The sequence below is a fragment of the Carlito syrichta genome, unplaced genomic scaffold (assembly GCF_000164805.1).
Source record: "Carlito syrichta isolate Samal-C Ts95f unplaced genomic scaffold, Tarsius_syrichta-2.0.1 Scaffold311002, whole genome shotgun sequence".
Lineage (NCBI taxonomy): Eukaryota > Metazoa > Chordata > Mammalia > Primates > Tarsiidae > Carlito > Carlito syrichta.
Genome location: NW_007255098.1, coordinates 260,904 through 283,591, shown reverse-complemented (window position 1 = coordinate 283,591; position 22,688 = coordinate 260,904). Strand labels below are relative to the sequence as shown.

At 49.8% G+C, this 22,688-nt stretch overlaps 1 protein-coding gene across 1 annotated transcript in view; it reads left to right on the top strand.

The window, feature by feature from the left end:
* The window catches only part of SDK1 (sidekick cell adhesion molecule 1), a 619,404-nt gene that overhangs the window by 557,076 nt on the left and 39,640 nt on the right, over positions 1 to 22,688 (top strand). The window contains exons 33-34 of the mRNA XM_008068469.1: positions 514 to 573; positions 2,687 to 2,788. Coding sequence (XP_008066660.1) covers positions 514 to 573; positions 2,687 to 2,788 — 162 coding nt within the window. The remainder of the gene's footprint in view (positions 1 to 513; positions 574 to 2,686; positions 2,789 to 22,688) is intronic.

Genomic DNA, 22,688 nt, shown 5'->3' with positions numbered 1-22,688 from the left:
CACGCTTGGCACAGCCCTGGGAGTGCCTCTTGCTGACCACCAGAAAACTACGAGCATCCCCCTGGGTTTTGTCTCAAAATCAAGACACAACAAAATGGAAGGACCCGCAAGGTGACTGCATGTAAATTCTTGGACACAAAATGCTCTTCCTGTGTTGGTTTGCTTGTCCCCATCGGGCCAGGGCTCCTCATGTGACCGTGTATAAGCTGGCAGGAAGAAACTGGTGCCGCTTGGTGCCAAGTTGTACCAAATGCTGATTTGTCCGTTGAGTGAGAGAGGTGAGCACACCCCACCTCTCTGGGACTGGGTACCTTGCTGTTTTACGGGGATGTGTGGTAACCGCAGGGAGCTGATGGGACATGTGAGCGGCTGCGTGGTCCTGACTACCCTGCAGACGTGGTGTGACAGCCGGTCAAGAGAGGTGGCACCGCACCCTCGAGCCTGCAGTACCTGGCTTGTAGCAGCTGTTTTCCTGTGTGCTAACTGCCCTTCTGCTTTGCTTATCCCTAATAGCCCAAAGCAGCTTCAAGACGGTGAACAGCAGCTCCACATTGACTACATATGAATTAACACGTAAGTGCGCACCGCCTTCTGTGGGAAGCCATGAATGGGGAGCATGTCATGGTCAGTGCCAGGTGGCCTCTCAGCAGACCAAGTGAAAACCAGCTAGGGATAATGGCTCCAGTTTCTGGAATTCCCTCTCAAACGCTACTTCCAAACATCTCAAAACCGTTAGGGAGTCAAGAAAGGAAACTTCTAGAAACAGAAGATGGGGAGATTTGTTGACGTCTAGTCTTTGAGTTTGAGACAAAAATAATCATTTTTAAAGCATACGGTTCAGATACACTAAGCACATTCACATTGTTATGAAGCTATCACCACCATCCATCCATAGAACTTTCTCATCTTCCCAAACCGAAACTCTGTCTCTATTAAATGCTCGCTCCCCATGCCCTTTCCAAGCCCTGGAGACTACCATTCGACTTTCTGTCCATAAGGATCTGACTACACAAGAGACTACATATAAGTAGAATGGTACAGTATTTGTCCTTTTGTGACCGGCTTATGTCACGCCACATAATGTCCTCCGGGTTCATCCATGCTGAAGCGGGTGTTAGAATTTCCTCCATTTTTAAGGCTAATATTCCATTGTGTGGATGGACCCCATTTTGTGTATCCCCTCATCCTCCCTCTGACTTTAACTAAACTGTGTTGTTGTTCTTTGATCCTGGCTAGGGATGGGTTTTAAGATCCAAGTGCAGGGCTAAGGAGGGAAGGGAATCACTGCATGATGTGATTCACTTCAGTGCAGAAAAGTTGGCTGGCTTGGGAAGTGGACACAGGAGGGAGAAGGAGGGGTGGCCATTCTGGAGTCCCTGCTGTGTGGGAGGATTCTTCTAGGGCTTGTCAGCATGCTCCCTGTCCCGCTCCACCCTTCCACCACCCAGCAGGCCCTGCCCAGCCCCTGGGTGGTGGGGGCAGGATTCTCCCCCAGGCCTGTTTTCTCTTCTGCCTCGCTGCTTCCAGCAGCACCCCTCCTTTCATATGTTCCTCCATCACTCCCCGCATTTACTGAGGCTCCCATCACACCTGTCTACTGAGACCATCCCCAGTCCCCCCCACCCCCACCCCAGGTCAGGCACCCTCCCAAACCTCCCTTGGCTGAGCAGTGAGCTGGAGAGCTAGAGACAGACCAGGTTCTGGTTGTGAAGTTTCTTGGAGTTTGTCGTCGCCCCAGGTTGTCAATCACAGATTTTGAAAATACGAAAAGGGAATAGTCCACGTGACTGTGCCATGCCCACACTCACCTGTCTCCACTGACCCTTCTCCGTCTCAGGACACAGCAATCTGACATGTCCCTGATTTGAGTCTAACAAGCCAGGCCAGTGTGTGTCCAGGAAGCCCTCTCCTGGAGGTAGTTTGTAGGCCAGCACAGCACCAGGGTCAGGGAGGCGGGACCCTGAGTCAGCTGCGTGGGCAGAACCCTGCAAATATTCCGAGGAAGCCAGTGCTGGAAGGAGCAGAGTGGTCTGAGTCAAGGGATCTCTGCTGAGCCGGTAGCATGTGGAGAGGCACGATCAGGATGTGTGTCACATCCACACCAGCATGCAGGTGCTCAGGCACACGCAGGGCCTCAGAGAAGCCAGGCTACCCACAAAGCAACATTAACAGTGGGAGAACCTTCCAGAATGTTTTGGCTAAAGGTTGGTTACTCTTGCTCTGTCACTTAGTGCAGAGCTGGTGCTTGGCCACCTGAGTAGGTCTATATGTGGTTTTCCACACTTTTTCTTCCCAGGTCATTAAAGTCCCAAAGTCCTTTGGTTTACCAATGTTTTTAAATTAAAAAAAAAAATGCCAGAGTCTTATTCCATCTGTTCTTACTTTTAAGGAGAAATTCTGGATCCAAAGACAGGCCTGGATTATGTTTTGTTCTAAATCCTTTAGAGGAGAGAGCATTGAGCTGTCCTTTACCTGAACTCAGGAGAGGACTTGGCTTTTCTTCATTAGTAGCCAGGGAAGGAGCAGAGTGGCCCTGGTCACAAAGCATTCAGGAATTTCACTGACTTTGAATTATTTTCTTGCATCTCTTCTGAGGGCTGACTCCCTCCGTGTGGTTCACAGAAGTAAGTTTCAAAGTGTGGAAGGTGGTCCAGGACCAACTGATCCATTTTCTTTAACCTTGCAGATTTGAAGAAGTACCGGCGCTACGAGGTGATCATGACTGCCTATAACATCATTGGCGAAAGCCCAGCCAGCGCACCCGTGGAGGTCTTTGTCGGTGAGGCTGGTAAGCTCTGTGAACCACCCCACACCAAAGGCATGTTGTGACACCCTCTCAGGTGTCAGGCAGTGTTCTCCCTCTTTGAATGCACTGCTTGTGCTGCCAGAAGTCTCCATGGCTGCAGAAGATGGGCTTTGCCAAGAGCTGGAGTTTCCTAACAGCTAAAGTGAATGATCAGGCCTTGCTTTTGAGACCTGAAGGATTTGCTCATTATCTGGGCCATCATAGTTACCACAACTTTGCTCTCCAAGAGTGATGCAACTAACTAAGAAGGAATCTGGGTGTGTGGGAAACAGGAACCTCATTATCTGGGAGGGTGGGTATCTGTGCTGAACACACCGTCTGTCTTTGCTGGGCTCCACCAGTGACCAGGCAACCAGAGTCAGCCTGATGTCCTGCTAATGGCCCATTTTCCAGGTCTCAGAAAGTCAAGGGGATAATTGCTTCTACCCCTTTTAGATGAGGTATGACCCCTCGGTTTGATGGAAGGGCCCATCCCTTCTGTAGGATTAACTCCCCATGAGACACAATGTCTATGTATAGGTTGGGTTGTGCCTCCGTCCCCAGGGCTCAGTGTGCCCCAGGGATGCAATGCCCTCCCCTCTCGCAGAGAAGCCCATGGAGCCTCACCATCTCCTCGGCTGATGGTTTTAAAGAGTTCCTGGGTTTTATGTGCAGCCTGGTGTTCCTGCTCACATCTGTGGGTGTAGATTCAGAAGGTTGATTCTTCCCGCCCAGAAAAATCAGCATTTCCCTCAGGAACAGAAGCCCATCCTTGCAGGATGTGCAGAGTAGGAGGACGGAGGTTCGGGCTGCTGGGCTCACGGGTAGAAACACATCCTGTGACCTTTTGCCGTTTGGAAAGGTTATTGTTATAAACCAATCAATAGCACTGAGGGTCTAGCCTAGCAGATTTTTTCTGAAATGGCCAAGCAATATTTGCATACAAATGAGGATAGGCCAAATGGGACATTGGGAGCATACATTATTTCTGCCTCTCTTTGCACAAAAATTTGTTCAAAGGGGTCACTCAGAGCAGTCACGGCGGGGGCTGGGCCTTCTCATAGGGATGGGCCTGGCCACCGAGCAGAGGAGGGACATGGGAGGGGATGTCACGAGCGCCATCAGTGAATGATGGACGCCACACTCTGCAGTGGCTGCAGCAGATTCCAGGCTCTTCGGTCATATTCAGGCGACTGGGCTCCAGCTGGCCACCAAGGTAGGGGGTGGCCTGAGGGGAGCTAGTGACATGTGGCTGAGATCTGTAGTACCTGCACTACGGCAGCTGGCATAGCAGTGGGACCTCTGCTCACCGGGCAGCCTATGCACCAGGGGTAGGATGCCAGGATCCGGGGTCTCAGGTCCTGAGTGTCAGGGGCCAAGGCAGAAGTCCAGAGGAAAGAGTTGCAACATGGGGGAGGGAGACTGGCTAGAAACTGGGGAGTCATGTCAGGGCCAGCCCGGCAACACTGTGACTTCACACTGCACTCCTGGCCCCAATGCCAGGGTTTGTTTGGTTTATTTGCTATTGTCCGGCAGCTTCACTTCTGCATGGGCCTCTTCTTGCCCCTGGTGGTTTGCAGACCCGAGCAGTCGCTTGGAAGAGAGCAGTGGCCCGGGCGCTGGCTCTCTCTGCTCCTCCCCACTCAAGCCCACATGGACTGGCTCTCCCATGTCTGAAATGACATGCCTGTCTCATGCACTGGACCTGCCAGGGCCAGTTCTGCAGTTGGGCTTCTCAGCCTTTGTTCAGGCTCAGTATACTTCTCTATCCTCTGTGTTGACACTGGGGAGAAATTTCTGGAAAGAGGAAGCCAGTTAGTCATTCCTGCTTCCAGTTAGTTGTTACCATTCCAGTCTCTGCTTTCCCAGCCCAGCCACCCTCGTTGTCATAATTTCATTCCGGTGATGAAGGGGACTGCTAACATGTTGACTTGCAGCAAGTAAGCCTTCGGAAAACAAACTTAAGGGGGGCGTCTCCATTCACTCTGGACGCCTCGGAGCATCACAAGCTAGTCAGCCTGATGTTCTCAAACTCTTCTATGAGAGAAGACTTTGCTGGGGCTCCGCGACTAAAGTGTGTGAGTCTGAGCATCAACTCTGTCGTTTCCTGGCTGTGTGACTACGCGTAGGTCAAGTAACCGTTCTGAGCTCCAGCTTCGCAACTCTGTGGTACAGCAGGGAACCTTGCAAGCCAGAGTGAGGAGACCCAGGTTCTCATCTTAGTCGTCTCTTACGTGGCTGACTCATCGCTGCTCACAAGATGAATGTCCAGAGTGTGCCTGGCCCAGGGCCGGCTCCAGTCAGTACTTGGTGAATGAATGAAGGAGCCCCTGGACGAGTCCCTCAATTTGCCTGGCATCATCTATAAAATGATGAAGTGTTCAGAGTGGGTGATCTCTGGGCATCCTCGAGTCCAAACATGTAATATTTAAATCTGTTTAACCTTAGAGAAAAAGGGTAATTTTTAGGGGATTTTTCACTGAGGTTGAATTTACAAGCCCAGACATTGCAAATTGGTAAAAATATCACATCAGTAGGGACTCCAGTCTGCAGGAGATAGACCCCTACCTTTCCAATCCAACCCAACAAGCTTAAACTGAAAGAATAATTTATTAACTCCTGCAACAGAAGAGTTAAAGAGCCTGGTACAGCTTCAGGCAGGGCTGGATCCAGTGTCCCCTGCAAGGTACTCCCACATCGCCTTGGTTCCACCTTCCTCTTGGATAGCTCCTTTCTTAGGCAGGCTCTTCACCAAGGTGATCCCGTAGCTCCAGGCAGCAGAGTGCTTCCCTTTCTCTGCAGTGTCTGTGAGGGAAATCCACCGGCTCTTTAGCCTGCCTTTAGTTGCATGCCCAGATTGACCGCTGTGGCCTGAGGCACCAAAGCTACGGAATGATGCCATCTCTACCTGGAGCACATGGACCAAATGTGAGGTGGGAGGACCCCTGGAGGACACGGAGTGCTACTGCTTGAAGGGGAAACATACTTGCTGTGACTGTCTGCCATAGCACCCGTGTGCAGAGCTTGCCAAAGCATCCAGCTCTGGGCCCGGTTCCATGTTCCACACTGTTGTAGGCACTGTGGGGTATAAAGGATCCACACCCTGCCTTCGAGACCCTCACTGCTTGTGAACAGGCCGTGTCCTCTAGATAAGCCACACTCCTGCCCTGGACCCAGGGCAGACACATCAGCTCCTGCCTGGAGTTCCAGGCCCCCAGGCTACTCCATCTGCACCTGTGCCAAGCTGTGTCCATCTGGAACTACTGCTCTTCCTTCCCACCATGTCCCTGGAAAACTCCTTAGTCCTCCCATGGAGTCCATCTTTCCTGCCAGCCCTTGAAGGAGTGGCTGTGTTCTTTCTCCCCAGGCAGAACTGGATGTTCTGGCCTCTTTTCCAGAACGCACTGTGCACACAGCTCTTTGCGCCCCTACCTGAGGACAGATCCGTTCTCTCTGAGCTCTGCGAGGAAAGGGACCCCTCTGATGTATCCCCACAACCTCATGCAGTATAAGCCTAGAATGCGGTACATACTCTGGAAATGGAGGGAGGGAGGGAGGGAAGGAAGGAAGGAAGGAAGGAAGGAAGGAAGGAAGGAAGGAAGGAAGGAATTCAAGCGGGGAGGGAGGGAGAGGAGAGAACACGTTTAGGAAGGAAGAAGGAAGGAGAACAGTGTCATGCAGCCCAGACCACAGGTATCGCTGCCAGAAGCAGATGCCCGAGTGACACCAGCACTCCAGCAGGGGCTGGAGCGACCCCAGGGAGCTCAGTGAAGGCCTGAGGGAGGCCTTCTGCCCCGAGCTACGGCAGCCTCAGCTTTCCTGCTTGCCCTGCAGCCCTTGTGCCTTCAACAGGGACAGGAGGCTCTCAGTCCCCAGGAGCTCTGAAACTGGGCGGGGTTCAAAACAAGACAGAATGGAGCACAGCAGGGCTGACTAACTGCAGGCAGAGCCCCAGCTTCCTGTCCAGTTCTTAATCCACACTGACCCCAAACAGATCCAGCCCCATGTGCTGGGGGACAACAGGGCAGAGCAGACACCCGTGGCCCCTGCCCCGCTCCCGGGAACCGGGAGGCAGAGAAGCTGGTCTCCCAGAGCAGTGACCTCCCACACCTGTGCGGCAGCTGGGATCGCTCATCCACTGCATCTTCTCCAGGGGCTCCCTTTAACCAGAGCTGGGGCAGCAAAGCCACAGCGGCAGTTGCCTCTGAACAGAGCCCCCAAATAAAAGGAGGTGCTGTGTCTCCACGTGGGCCATTTCTTATATCCTGCAGCCGCACGGACCCCTCTGCCCCAAGCTCGTCCCCTGAGCCAGCCTTCCCCTCCCCCATCCGTGGCTGCTGTTCCACCTGACTCACCCCCGGCCTAGTCTTCCAGGTTGCAGGCAGGACCCAGTGGTCCCCCGGGACCCTCCTTCCCTCTTCTAGTGTAGATGTTCACTGTTGGGGCAAAGTTCTCTATCCCCACAGCTGGCAGACTCCTATGGAATCCTCTTGTTGGAGGGGTAGGGAGGGTATTGCCAGAGCTCCTGTAAGGCTGGGGTTTGAGTTCCTGACGCAGCAGGCCTGGATCACTGTGTCACGGGGTCATGATAAAAAATCCAGTGAGACAGACACATGGGGGCCTCGTACCATGCCAGGAGTGCCTAGATGATAGAGCATTCCCTTCCCCTTCTCATCCACTTGAACTTCAAGGGTGGGGCACCATGAGCGGTTCCTGCCTGTGTCCCATCTGCTTGCCCTCTGGGTCTCAGGCCCAGTTTTAGAGTCAATGGACTCCACCTGCAAATTCAAACCATGTCATCTGTAGAGCTGAGACTATCATAACCAGTGAGAGGAAAACTAATATAGATCTGGGGCAGCCTGGCTGATAGACCCATGTCAGCCAGGAGCAGCATCAGCTCAGAAAGTGACCATGTCAGCTCCAAGACCATGACTGGGGTTTTTCAAAACCAGGTGCCCAAGAAAATGATGCAGTGCTCTGGGTGACCCAGCAGAGAGTGTGGGCTTTGTGGCACCGGTGTGCTATCACATGTCTTCACTGGGCCTCATTCTACTCTGGACACGGAGGAGAGGAAGGGTATTCAGGCCGTGGGTGCCGGGAGAGGGGGTGGGCTTCCATGGTAAGGGTACTTGGGTGTGGGCCTCATAGGGAAGGGGGCTTATTCCAGGGTAGCCTCATTAGGGAGGAAACAGTTGCTGCCATGAAACATTGTCATCATAAGATTCCCAGGGACTGAGGAAAAACTGAAATCAAAATCTCCCAGGGACAAAACACTGAGCTTGGACATAATCAACATTTCCTGGGGCATAGCCTGTTCTGGAAAAGGAGGTCTCATGACATTGGACCTAGTTCCCTCACTTAGTACAATCTTGCCTGGGAAATGACTTCTGCCCCATTTTGCACATGGGCTGCAGCAGCTCCAGGAGAAGTCACAGCCCTGGGCCCACCTCCTGGCCTAGACGTGGGGGTGCTCTCTGCAGAAGCTCATGACCTGAGAAGAAGCAGACATGTGAGCAGCCCCTGCAGCCTCAGGAGCTGCCTGGTTTAGCAAAGAAGGGCCAGTAAGGAAAGCCATGCTCAAGGTGGGGCGCGACCAGGGAGGGGCCCAGCTCCATACCTGGGTGGTTTACTACTCTGAGCCTGTTTTCTCATCTGTAAAATGGGGGTGGTCCCTATGCTCAAAACATCATTATAGGGAAAATAAGCCCTGCCCTTATCCTAAGGCCTCCCCGTGTGCCTTCCACTGCTGGGGACAGGCAGGTGAAAAGTGAAGCCCCTGAGGTACCTGGAGTTGGGGCAGAAGCACTGGGTGTGCAGAGGAGCTATTGGCAGCAGCTCACAGGAGGCTAGGGTGGAATTTTCAGCCAACCGCCGAAGGTCCCTTGTGTCCTGCTTTGAGCAACTTCAGCTCTGAAAAGCCCAGCACTCCTCCCCCTGCCTGGCCATGTCTTCGCTGCCCCTGAGAGCTTGCACAGGGCATCGGAGCACAGCCTGGAACAAGAGACCTCCTAGCACATCTGAGTTGTTCCCCGTCTTCATCTCGTTCCTGCTCCTGCATGGAGGTGGGGAGGGCAGACCTCCAAGCTGGCCACTAGAGCCTGCACCTGCCATGCTCAGCCCCTGATGCCCAGTGCAGGGTTTGCTGGCCTCCTTAAGCCATCTTTCCTTCTTGTTAACTCTTGTGTTAACTAAGAGTTCAGACTGGCTGCTGAATGCCCTTGCTTTCCTCCAGGAAGTGCCTTCAGCCCCAGTTGCACACATGTAAGCAAAACTGATGTGCCTCCAGCTTAGTCACAGAGGCTCTGAATGAAGCCTACAGATGCTCTGGCATCCCGGGAGAGTCTAGAAGCCCCTCCATACCCCATTGTGCCCTACAGTGCTCTGAGTGCTTCTGTTCTCTCTGGGAAATGCATCAGACTCTCCTTGGCCCCTGCAGGCCGCATAAGGCTTGGCCCTTCTGTGAAGAAGGAAGGTGCCCCCTCCCATCCCCCTCTTCCATGAACTTTCTCCAGATCTTGGCTTTTGCACTGGGGGTTAGTGACAGTCAGACCTGGGTTTGCCACCTCTGGCATCTGTAGCCTCCTCCCGGGGACTGGAAATAGTGGGGGCTCCAGCATTTCTATGTAGGAGGGGCTCGGAGGTCATGATCTTGTTCAGAGCGGAGTTTGAGACCCTGCTTGGCTCTGTTTGCAACTCAGGTTGTGTGTGCATCTGGTGCATTGTGTGTCTGGGTGCGGGGGTGGGAGAGGACAGGCAAGGCTCACTGGAACTTGAGGCAGGGGGGTGCCAAGGCCAGAGGATGAGGCAGATGGAACCTGATAAAGGCATGGTTGGGTCTCAGGTAGTAGAAAACTTCCTAGACAACCTGTCAGGTTACTACTATTATTTTATGTTATCAAATACATTTGCATGTGGGGCTGGGCCTAACACCTCACTGTTATAAATAAAGCTACTTTGAACATTATTATAAATCTTTTACAACTTCTCTGATACTTTCCTTAGAATAAAATGCTAGAAGCAGAATTTCTGGTTCAAGGACAAACATGTTTCACTTTCAAAGACCTTCATCTAATTGACACCCCACAGCAGTCACCAGATATAGGTCTTGTGGTGCATTCTTTCTTCCTCTCACTTTTCAATATTTCCTAATTTGTTTGGCAAAATGTTGTCTTTTTATTGTTTTACTATATGGGATTTTAAATTACTAATCTGTGATTAAATGCCTGTGATTGTGGCCATTTTTTCTCATAGGGATCTGTTAAAAGGTAAACTGAGACACAAAATTTTAAAGAATTGATTTGAGCAAACAGCAATTCATGAACTGGGCAGCACCAACCCGAAGGTGGTTTTAGGTTCTGCTAAGGTAACCCAAGGGTAGGTTTTCATAGTGTGAACATGGAAGTCAGACAAAGAAAGTACTTGCCTGGTTACTATTATGCTATTACCTTGTTTGGTCTCTCCCACCTCCAAGTCCCTTGTTATAGATGAGTTAGTAGTTGGCAGTTTCTGGTCGGTTGAGCTTAAGTTTTGTTTTCCTTTAATATAGGCATGTACAAGAATTAATCCAAGTTAAATTTTCCTTATGTTTGCCAAGTCAACAAGGTCAAGATTGCCTCCACAGCCTACCTGGCTTTGTCTGCTCAGGGGAATCTCAAATCTGGCCTCCATTTTATGTTATTTTACTAGGTCTTAGTGTTTTGCGGTGATTGTTAGGATTTATTATATATTAGGTATATCATGTCTGATCATGTTTATGGCAAATAGCTTTCCATTCTTGTTGTTTGTCTTTAATTTTATTGTGTTTAAATGGTTGTGTAGTCAAAACTCTAGGACCGTGGTATCTCTGCTTCCCACTCAGAAACTTGACAAATACCCAAATTTTCTTCAAAATTTTGTGGTTTCATATTTTCCATTAAACTCTTTAATACAGCTGGAATTTTGGTTCCTAGTATAAAGTGAGCTTCTAAATATATTGTTTGTTTCCAGAGAACTTTTTACCCGATACCACTTATTGATTATTTCTTTGTGATGTATCTTGATCATGTTCTAAATGCTTACATATAGTCAAGTCTGCCTGAGGACTTCTTTAGCTCTACAGAACCCTGTATAATTGCCTTGGTACCACTGAACCTTTCATTTAAATCACTTTATTACACATCTTTCATCTTTAGAAGAGCTTATTTTATTCTTTTTCATTTTCCAAAATTTCTCAGTCATTCTATGAACTTCATAACCATTTGGTAAGTTCTCAAAAAGAAAATTCTTCTGGAATTTTGATGGAAAGCATGTTAAATTGTAAATGGGCTTCAAAATTCTTGACATCTTCCTTCTGTTCATACTTCCTCTCCTGCACCTTGTGATGGGTGGGCAATGCTGTCAGAGCGATCCTGCTGTTGCTGGGTGAGTTGTTCCCAGTGCTTTTATCATAGATTGTCACTGTGAGCCCAGATACTATAATGGCTTGCCCACTGCTGATGGCAGCCTGAGGCTCACTTAGTTATTCAGAGACATTAAATATTAGACTCGCAAAAAGATCAGCTGTAATCATTTTCTTAAAATGGGAACCCGAGCTTATCTTGTTCCCATACCCTCTGGGGAGTGGCTTCTAAGCACAGGTCAGCAACTGAGTGCCCACCACTGTGGCATTTAGCTCTGCAACTTTCACCAGGAGTAGGCAACCGATGGACACATGAACTTAGCACTTATAATCATTCAATGGTTTCAGGTGGCATTTGGGTTACTTTTGGTGTACATACTGCTTTGGAAGACAGAGAAGCATCTTGAAATTATTGGTTTACTCTTTTTCTAAAAGAATGAAAAACGATTGTAGATTGTGGGTTTTACCTTTCTTCTAAGTACTCCAAGTTTTTAATTACACTTGGTTGGAATGCAAGAAAAATAACAAAGCTTCTGGCTGTTTTAGCTCCCCCTAGTGACAAATAAAACCAGTCCTAGAGCCTATTAAGTGAAATTAAGAGATTCAGAGCAATGCTCGTTTGAAAACATGTGCTGTAGTGAGGAGTGAATGGCACTTGTTTATAGGGTAATTAATGTCACTGTCCTGCACTTCACGGGCTGCATGGTGTTCCATTGTCACTGTTCAGTGGGATCCTGGGGTAATTATTAATGGAATACGCGCTAATGACGTTATGCAAACCACAGGTGGTTCCTGTTGTTTCTGTACCACAGTCTTCCCTGCTGATGCCAGTAGGCACTGTTGTGTGTAGGCCCATCCAAGCCATCATGGGCATTGGAATAAAAGTTTGCTGAGAGCCTACTATATGCCGGGAATGCATCGTCACAACTCTCTGGGTGGGAATTGCCGTCTCCCTTTCACAGCCGAGTTGCGGGCCCTCAGAGAGCTGAGTCACCCTTTATCATGAGTCTTCAGGGGCAGAGGGCTCCTGGGGATCCGTCCCACCCTCTGGGGCTGCAGTTCATGGTTTGTGCTCCCTTCATGCATAAGCATACCTATGAAGCCATTGGCCAGGAGTTTAGACTGGAGGTGTTCTGTGATGCAGGTGCTCCCTGCCGTGGGACATCTCCAAGCCCCTGCACCCAACCACAGCAAGCTGTGCACAGACATTGTTGGGTGAGTAGGAAGCTTGCCCACTCCTCGCCATGCTGGGGAGAATTGCAAGATCTGTGGCTTCCTTCAGGTTCTCTCCAGCATCCATTATCCTAGGCATCCTCTTGATGAGGCCTGTGTGGGGAGTGAGGCCTTGAGCCAGGTAGCCATGCTGATTCGAAAAACACCTTTACGGCACCGTTACAGGTGAGGCGAGGGGTGCCAATCAGGGAGGAGGGAAAAACTGTGAAGGAGGGGCGATAGGAGCAGGTGCCCAGAGAACTCAGGGTGCTCCCAGGACAAAGCTGTCATGCACAGAGGCAGACATGGCTGTTGGAAAGAGGATGGCCCTGAGGCTGCCTTTGTTAATCCTGGCTCAGAGGGAGGGGAGGCACCCTGCCCACAGGGGCGAGTGGTAATCTCATCCTCCATTTCTCTGTTTCTACCCTTCAGTGGATCCCCATGTCTATGGGGGAAAATCAGATCTGCTTCTGAGACTGGCCTGGGTTCCTCAGGCCCTGTGCCAGGCCCACCCACACTCTGGTCACGGTGGGCCTCATCCTGGCCCCCTAGGCTGCAATGTTCTCTTCCGGCTCACTTGCTGCTCCCTCGGCTGGCAGACATAGTGCCCAGGAAATGTTGATGGATAAATGACATTATTAATAACCTTATTTCCATAACTGTCAAAAGGTTATGGAGACTATTCTAATGCCTAATGCTTTATTTGGAAACGATCCTAAACATCAGACAATCCTGAGTTTAAGGTTTTGGCCAGAGTCTCTGGAAAACCCTCTGGCTGGCCACACAGGCAGTCAGTAGAGGCCTGCATTGAGCACCCACTTGGTCAGCAGCTTGCTGGGCATCCCAGGGGAGCAAGAAGGCCCCGAGGCAGGCCCTGCCCTTGTGGGGCCTCCAGCTAGGGGGAGGGAGGGTCACGGGGCCTGGGCCATCTCAGGATGTGGGGTCTCTAGGTCCAGCCTTACGGGCTGGAGACTCCTGCATGTGGCAGAGCCCAGAGTGAACTAGAAGAGCTGCAGGTAGACTGCGCACGAGGAGGAGAAACTGGACCTCCATATGGAGGAGGGACATGTATCGCCACAGGTGTGGCCAGGCGGTCCCAGGGCCTCAGTCACTCATCTCTACCAGGGTGCCAGGGACACCAGACCGGGCAGCAGATTTGAAGGACTTTGACGACAGTATTGCCCCAACTCCAGCCTGTCAAGCACTGGCCCTGCTCCTTCTTCCCGTTCCCAGCCAAGCTTTTCCAGAGAGGATCAGCCCCTTTTTATTTGTTTTTCTGTTTTCTGTTGATTAATTTCGAATGCGGGAAATCTCAAACATACATAGGAGTAGACAGGCCAGTACAGGCATACTGCATTCTTTGTTGCACATCACTTTGATGCTCTTCACAGCTTCTGCATTTTTTACAAGTGGAAGGTTTGTGGCAGCTCTAGGTCAAGCAAGTCTGTCAGCACCATTTTCCCAACAGTACGTGCTCACTTTGTGTCTCTGTGCCGTCATTTTTTTTGACAATAAAGTGTTTTTAAAGTAAGATGTATACATTGCTTAGCTATACTACTATTGCATACTTAACAGACTACAGCATAACTTGTATATACACTGGGAAAATTTTTATATGATTTGCTTTATTACGATATTTGCTTTATTGTACTGGTCTGAAACCAAACCCACAGTATCTCTGAAATCTGCCTGTATAGAGAACATTCATGCACTCACCACCTCGTTCAGCCATAATGCACCAAAGACCAGTCTTCTCTTATCTATGCATCCACCCAGTTCCTCCTCCCATAGGATTCCAAGGCCCTTCTCAGACATCATATAGGTATTTTTAAACAGCTTATCATTTTCTTCAAAAATATTTTTAGTATGTATCTCTACAAGAGCTCTTTCATATAATATATAATCATAAATTCATTATTACGCCTAGAAAAATTAATAATAATTCCTTAATGTAATTAGATATCCAGTTGCACTCAAATTCCCTTGGAATTTCCTGACTGCTCTGAAAGCAGGGAGGCAGCCTCAAAGCCAAGGGCCAGGCCTAGGCCAGGCATGGGGAGTACCCACCAGACCTGGAAACAAGAAGCAAATGGTGTGACGATATTCTGACAATCTTCAGTTCTCTCCTCTCCTAGACTTGTCAGCTTCAGCCCTTATCCCATTGGAACTGTGTTGCCAATCAATGAGCTTCTTTTTTAAATTGGGTTTTAATTGACAAATAGTAATTGTTTATTTATAGAGCGAGTACTTGTGGTGTTTACAATGTAGAATGATTAAACCAGGCTAATTAACAGATTCATCACCTCCCACAGTTATCATTTTTTTGGTGGCGAAAACATTTAAAATCTTCTCTTTTAGCAATTGTGAAATGTACGATGCATTATTATCTATGATAGTCATGCAATTCGCTTCTTGTTGCCAAGTCTAGTGGGTGTTCCCCATCCCTGGCCTTGCCTTGGCCCTGGACTTTGAGGTTGCCTCCCTGCTTGGTTTCTAGAGCACCACACCCTGGCTGCTCCAACTCCATCGTGGGCTGTTTCCAGGGTTACCATGGACTCAGTCCTCGTTTGTCTTCTCTTCCTGCACCCCCACAACAGTTGCATCACTCCACATCCTTGTCCAGTTGCCTCTGGAGCCACAGGACTCCCACATCTTCTCCTCCTCCCATCTAGACGACTCGTGGCACCCAGACCCACGAGTCCAACTGTCTGCCCAGCATCGCTGCTGGGATAACACACAGGCTCCTCAGACCCAACTTGTCCAAAGCTGAATTGCTGTGTAGTTGTTAAGAACAGGACCTGGAAGTCACACTGCCCAGGTTTGGCTCCTGGCTCTGTCTTGTAGCCCTGGCAGATGGCCAGCATCCCTGGGGCTCAGTGTCCTTGCCTGTTAGCCGTCCCGAGGGTCAGCTATGTCTACAGAGGAAACCCTTGGAGCAGCTCCTCCTGCCGTGTGCCCTGGGAGTGATGCCTCCATCCACCCCACACCTGAGTGTCAGCCTCGATTCCTCCTGGCCTGGAGCTCCCTGGCCACCACGTCGGGTGGATTCCAGGTCCCCACCATCAGATCCACCTTCATCACTTTTCTCTTCCATCACGGCCCTGCCCCTGCTCAGGCCGCCTCGACAGCCTGCGTCTTTACAGAGCTCCCCGGGGCTGGGGCCCCACAGCCAGGCACTCTCGAGCGACAGCTAAAGGCGTGTTCCTCGAGAGCAGCTTTGATTCTCCTCTTTTCAAAGCTTGCCAAAGAAACCTCTGGTCTCCAAAGCCGTTCAACCCCCTGCATGTGCTGTTCTCTCTCACCCTGGCCTTTGAACACCTGCTCCCTCCACCAGAGCTTTGTCCCCTGCTACCCCTGCCAGCCCTTGCTCTCCACACCTCACTCCCTTCCCCACACCTCAGTCTCTGCCTGGATGCTCCTTCCCTAGAGAGCCCGCCTTTCCCCAGGGAGGCAGGGCCCTGCTTCCTGCGCCTGCCGTGTCCAGAGCTCATCCCCACACAGAGCTGACCCTGCGGGGTCAGCTGTTGACCTGTCTGTGACTGGCTGTTGACCCGTCTGTGTCCTGCGCTAGTGTGTGGCACATGAGTGTCCAATGCCGTCACGGGCACATAGGTCCTCCCTGTGATCTAGCACTTCCCGCAGAACCTGGCAGAGATGTGTCCAGAGACCCTCTGTCAAATAGATGTTGTCTGTTGGATAGTGAGGTCTGCTTCCTCCCTCCCCGACTCTCTTAGGGCAGGCTGGAAATAGCTGGAAGTGTCAGGCTCTGGGACAGGATGATCTGGGCTGGAATTCCAGCTTCGTGTCTTGTTGGAGCACGCTATTAACTTTTCTTGTTAGTAACCAGAAATCACGGGAATGGCCTCACAGACCACTGTGAGGATTGCACATGTAAGCATGCAGCCCTGGCCTTCTCTTTCCCCAGGGACAGAGCAGGGAACTCAGCCTTCAGGGCGGCCCAGCTGCCTCCACCCAGCCCAGCCTCACTGGATGGAGACTGGTGGTACTTTGCCCTTGATAAGAGTTCTCTGAAACATTCCCCTGCAGGGAGCAAAAGGATGCTTCGTTGTCAAGACACGTGCTTTCCTCAGTTTGTTTATTTGTCCTGCAGTTTTTCATCAGTGTAGCCTGATTCCTCCCAGCCTCCTTTGCGCATGGATATTCTAAACAGTGTTTCTTTGGCCTTTCCCCCAAGGATGAAGAATCACCAAGCGTTAGGCAGCAGCTCCAGGCATTTGGATTTTGGAGGATTATAAGAATTGGAGGGAGGCCCCCACCCCTTGCTTGCAGTCTCTGTCACAGATAACAAATGCTCACTACATCCAAGAAGATGCAGGGCTTAAAGGTTACCTTTATCTTATTTTATTTCTTATTTTGTTTATTTATTTCTAGTCAGGGCTTACAGGTTACCTTCATTTTATTATCTATCTATCTATCTATCTATCTATCTATCTATCTATCCACCTACCTACCTATCTGGAGTCAGGGTCTTACTCTGATGCCCAGGGTGAAGTTCAGTGCACAATCATGACTCACTGCAGCCTTGACCTCCTAGGCTCAGGTGGTCCTTCTGCTTCAGCCTCCCGAGTAGCTGGGAATACGGGCATGTACCACTATACCATGATTTCTTTTATTCTTTTGTAGAGATAAGGTTTCACTATATGGCCCAGCCTGGTTTCAAACTCCTGGGCTCAAGCAATCTTCTCACGTTAACCTTCCAAAGTGCTGGTAGTATAGGCTTGAGCCACCAGGCCTGGCCTGCCTTTATTTTATAGGTAAGAAAAACCAAACCACAGATACTTCCAGAGGGCTCCCAGGAATGCTCAGCTGACCAGTGGTGCCAGGACGCACAGGCATGACCACAAGCAGCTATTTTGCTCATCGAAAATAATACCCCATGGCATCAGACTCAGAATGAAAAGACATAGAGTTTCAGGCTGGGCGCAGTGGCTCAGCCTGTGATCCCAGCACTTTGGGAGGCCTAGTGAGAGGATTGCCTGAGCCTGGCAATTTGAGACCAGCCTGGACAACTTGATGAGACCTCATCTCTACAATAAATCACAAAAACTGCTGGGTGTGGTGGTATGCGTCTGTAATTCCAGATACTTGGAAGGCTGTGGTGGAAGGATCGCCGGAGCCGAGCAGGTCGAGGTTGCGGTAGCCTTGAGCATGCCACTGCACTCCAGCCTGGGTGACAAGAGTGAAACTCCAACTCAAAAAAAAAAAGACATAGGGTTTCAGAACTTGGTGGGTTAAGCCAATCTGTGCCCTCCTTCTGACCTCACTTGCCACCTGGAACCTCTCACATCATGTCACCAGCCTCTTCAGAAACTTCGTATGGCTCCCGTCACCTGCAGGTTGTCTCAGAAACTATACCTTCTGCCAGAGCCCATGCCCATCCACAGACATTTCTCACTTGTCCCTCACGGGGGTCCCAGAGTAGCCAGAACTTGCCTGACAGTTCCCATTGCACACCCGACAGTTCTGGGGTTAAATGATGGGGACAAAGGTGTTGGTCTGGGATATTTGGGCAGGTGCCTTAAATCCTACTCCAGGGATTTTTGTACAGGACAAACCACCCTGTGTCAAGGTCTTCCCTCTCCTCCTAGCCCTGTTCCACTCCCTTTCCTCATTGCCTCAGAGCAGGACTTGTACCTGCCCTGGGGCCGGATACAGCCCGTGGCCTGTTTTTATAAATAAAGTTTTATTGGGACATAGCCATCTTATTATTTATATATTATCCAAGGCTACTTTTGTCATAGACAGGCAGAGTCCTTAGATCCTGCAAATCTTAAAATACTTATCTGATCCTTTGCTGAAAAGTTTTCACAACTTCTATGCTAGAGAGCAGCTTGAATTTTAGAGTCAGGTAGATCCAAGTTCAAATCTAGCCCAATGCAGGACCTCTGACTTAACCCATCTAAGCCTCAGTTTTCTAAAAGGAGGATAAAATATTTCTGCAACAGATCGAGTTGCAATTGGCTAATTATGGACTGTGAACTGCACCATATGGAGTGGCATTGGTTGTGATACAATCAGGATCTGTCAGGACCAGGTCTTGCTGTGATGGGAACTCACCCAATAGACAAGGAAACAGACGCCATCACCAACAGCAGAGCTGGTTGGTTTGAGTGACTTTTATATTTGCTTTTCATAGCAGGGGGTGGTAACAGTGATGGGGCTGATAAGGTCTAGGCACTATTTTCTGATGATGGGAAACAAAGATCATTACCGGATGAAATCACTAAATTTATCTAGCTATATTGCGTGTTCAGAGCTGCCTTTAAAATCAAAATACCTATAAGAAAAACACATTTGTTGAAATGAGTCTAAAATCTCTGGCCTCAACCCCCTTTTCCTATTGAAGCAACTATTTTTCAAATATAGCCTTTAAAACTACTCAGTTTCTTAGAATTGCAGCTGCCTTATCACAGCAGATCAAGCTAAGTCCTGCCTCTGGGGCCATTGTAAAGTATCCACCGCCACACACCGCCAACCCGTGCTGTTCTCAGACCTTACCTGGGGTGCACTCCTTTCTCTCCACACATCCATACACTCCATCAGAATTTGAAACATCGTCAACTGATTCTTGTCTGTGTTCTTCAGGCGCATCAAATTAACCCATGCTGTGTTCCAGAATTCTATCACTCTGACCAACACATCTGCCAGTAAAAAAGCCAGGAGCGCCTCTTAGATTTCCTCTGCATGCATGTAGTGCCCTGCCCAGAGCTAATCTGGACTGTTGATAAAGACACGTTGAACCTGATAGCAGGTTATTACCTAAACACCCGCACCATGAAATCCAACATTTCTGACAGGGGCTGCACCAAACATCAGCCAGACTCAGAGACCCTGGAATGTGCAGAGGCTGTGCTCAGGGAGTGCCTTCCTAGAGGAGCTCATGCTATAGTCAGGATTTATCAGTCATCTATTGCTACATAACAAATCATCCCAATGTTGCTGTGTAAGACAACATACCTCTTTACCTCAGTTTCTGTGGGCCAGAAATACAGGCACAACGTAGCTGGGTCTTCTGCTCTAGGGTCTGTGGCAGGGTATCAGTTGGGTGGGGTGGGGGCAGTCTTCTCTGAAAGTTCAGCTGGGCAGGGTCTGTTTTCAAGGTTGCTCACACAGTTGTTAGCAGGATTCTGTTCCTTGCAGGCTGTGGGACTGAGGCATCAGTTCCTCGTGAGTTGTTAACTAGAAGCCTCCCTGAAGGACCTCTCCATAGAGCCTCTTACAACCCAGCAGCTGTCAAGAGGACAAGAAAATGTGAGCAGAAGAGAAGGCACCAGTTCTTGTCACCAAGTCACAGTGGTACCACCTTCTGCTCCTTAAAAGCCAATCACATGTGCAGCCCACAATCAAGGAAGGGGAGGAGATTGCTGAGGGTGTGAGGAGATTGCCAAGGAAGGGGAGGAGATTGCTGAGGAGATCCTCGAGGGATCCCCATACTACATGGGGCCTGCAAGGGGAGGCAGATACCCAAACCTGTCCACACACTGTGGTGCGATTACTTAGGGTCTCCAAATGGGTGAGGCCCAAATGGTACCACCTGCCCCTGCCTCTTCTGTATGATTTGCTGGCGAAGAGACCACAGGTGGGCCCCCTTCTTGCTCACAGCAAGACATGGTATTCAACTCACCTCATGTAGCTGGCTCTCCAGGTCCTGTGCTCTGCACACAAGCCACTTCATTTCATCTCAAACGCCCTTTACACGTGGAATTTCCCCTATTGTACAAATGACAAAACGGAGACTCAGAGAGATCGAGCCCTGTGCCCAGAGTCACATGGGTTGAACTCAGGTCTTAAAAGTCAGAGTCTAGGGCTTTGTCTATAACCAGTCCTTTACAGTTTCCATGTCCTAGAGTACACATCACTGGCGATTTTTGTGATCGGTTTTCGGAATTTTTTCTTGTGAAGCTTCTTTAGAATTGTTTTTGGTTTTGACTCAGCGTAAGAGGTGATTCCAGGAAGGACCAGGACATTTGGAGCTCAAAGGAAAGGGCAGGGAGCAGGAGGGAGATTTGGCTGGTCTGAGGAGGCTGTTCCTGGAAACAGGAACTTGAAGCCCCTGGGCAACCCCCCCCCCACCACCCTGGAACTCTGCTGGGGGGGGAGAGCTTAGAGCCAGGCTGCCTGGGTCTGAGTGAGGGTCCGAATCCACACTTTCACACCTTTGCATGGTATGTGATCTTAGGCAAGAGAGTCTCTCTGCACCTCAGTTTTCTCATCTGCGTGAGGGGCAATGAATTCCTCAGAGGCTTATGAGGATTCAGCAGGCCAGGCTCGGTGCTTGAAAGCATTGCCTGGCAAGTGGAAGCATCCTCAGTGTCAACAGTGCTGCTGTACATGTCTCATTAATGAATTGGCACAACCCCAACAGCCAGCAAGCTAAATGTCTCCACTGCCTGCTTTTGATTTCAAAAGTCCACATGGAGTCTTTCGGTTGAAAGAATGTCCCTCTTGTCCATCACAACTTTATAAAATATGGCATTCTCACTTTGAATTTTCTGTTGTAAGTTGTTTTGGGTTTTTTTTTAGTTCTATCACCCGAGATACTCTTTTAGGGGTCTGACATTCCAGGAGGGCAGGGCCCACGGCTGCTGGGACCAGCTAGGCTGTGCTGGGCCTTGTGTCCTTTGTTCTAGAGTTGTGCACTTACCTGATGTGAAGGCCCTGTGCTTCGTGGCTCGTCTGCTCAGACGCTGCCCCTTCCTTGTGTTTTGCACCTATGCGTTGAGTCACTGCTCTCTTTCTCCAAGTTTTACTTGTCCCCAACTGAGTGGATGCAGGATTGTCCACTTAAACCTCTTTTATGCATTGAGAAGGCTCAGAGGCTAAATAATTACCCAGACCTGGAGTATGTCTCCTGATATCCCTGCTTACGGCAACAGATGTGTTGGCAAACTTTGCTGAGAAGGCAAATTAGATCAGAAAATTCTATTTCCTACTTAGTTCAGCAGGACATCAGAAAGAGCATTTGATTAGGAAAATGTTGATGTCATTAAAGCAAGCTGATGAATGTATACTTCTTAAAAATCATATAAAGAAACACTTATTTCATTATATTAAAACATTAGCAATTATTCTCAAATTATCAGTTAAAGCCTTGCTCTACCCAAATAATGAATCACTGGGTAATTGCAAATCCTAGTATGGCCTATCACAGTCTAACCTGGCTCTAGCAACAGCATGACTGGACAGCACACACCCTGTAGTGTCCGTCATCCCCACAGCTCAGTGTGACTCTGGCAACAGCAGATGTCCGTCATAGCTTAGGGTGGCTCTAGAAATGGCAGGTGCCCAGCATGACGTAGGGTGACTTAGTGACAGCTGAGTGTTGTTGTGTAGCTGGGTGTGGCCTAAGGTGGCTCTAGCAATAGGATGACCATCTATCTGGAGTGACCAGCAGATGCCCCATGTCCTCACCTCTCTACTCTCTCTCCTTCCGTTTCTCCATCAGCAGTGCCCTCACTCCCCTGGTCCATAAAACCTCCCCATCATTTAAGAGCCAGCCAGATGTTCTGTCTTCCAGGAAACGTCCCTGTTTCCCCAGCCAGAAGTGGTCTCTCCCAGCTTTTGACCCTCTCCACACATTCTGCCTTGTGTTGTGATTATTGTGATTTATCTCCCTTGTTCAACTTGTCTTTTACACTTTATATCCACCTACCCCTGAGCTGCAGGCCTGGGGCCTGGTAAATATTCAGGAAGATGCCAGGAGAGTAAAGCTGTGGTAAGGAGCTTTTACACCAGCAGTGCTCATGTCTTTCATGCTACCTGTCCTCCAAGGTTGCTACATCTATTTTGCTTCCAACAGTCTTCTGTCCAGGACTCGGCCCAAAGGCTCCACCCTGGTTAGGGCTAGGTGGCTTTGAGGCCATAAGACAAGAGGAGGTAGCAGGGCGCATGGCTCTCCGGAAGCTTCAGCTGGGAAGTAGCCATGTTGCTTCGGCTTCTGTCGCTTCTACTCCCATGTCATTGGCCAAAGGGAGTCTTGTGGTCAAACTGGAGGGGAAATGTGAGTCCTCCCTCAGGAGAGGCAACCATCAGTCACACAGCCACAGCCCACAGATCAGATGGATGGACCCTCCTGCCTGAGAGCAGCCAGTATTTTGAATGAGTGAGCCAAGGACTGCATGACTGGACAGCATAAGCCCTGTAGAGTCCATCATTCCCACAGCTCTGAAGCATCTCTGTGCTCTCAAGCCTCTACTGCTCTACCAGATGCCTGTCCAGTAACCTCACCTGGTAGCAGGGGTTCTTAAACTCTCAAGTGAGACGGCCTACAGCCTGGGCTGCCTTGCAGGGTCC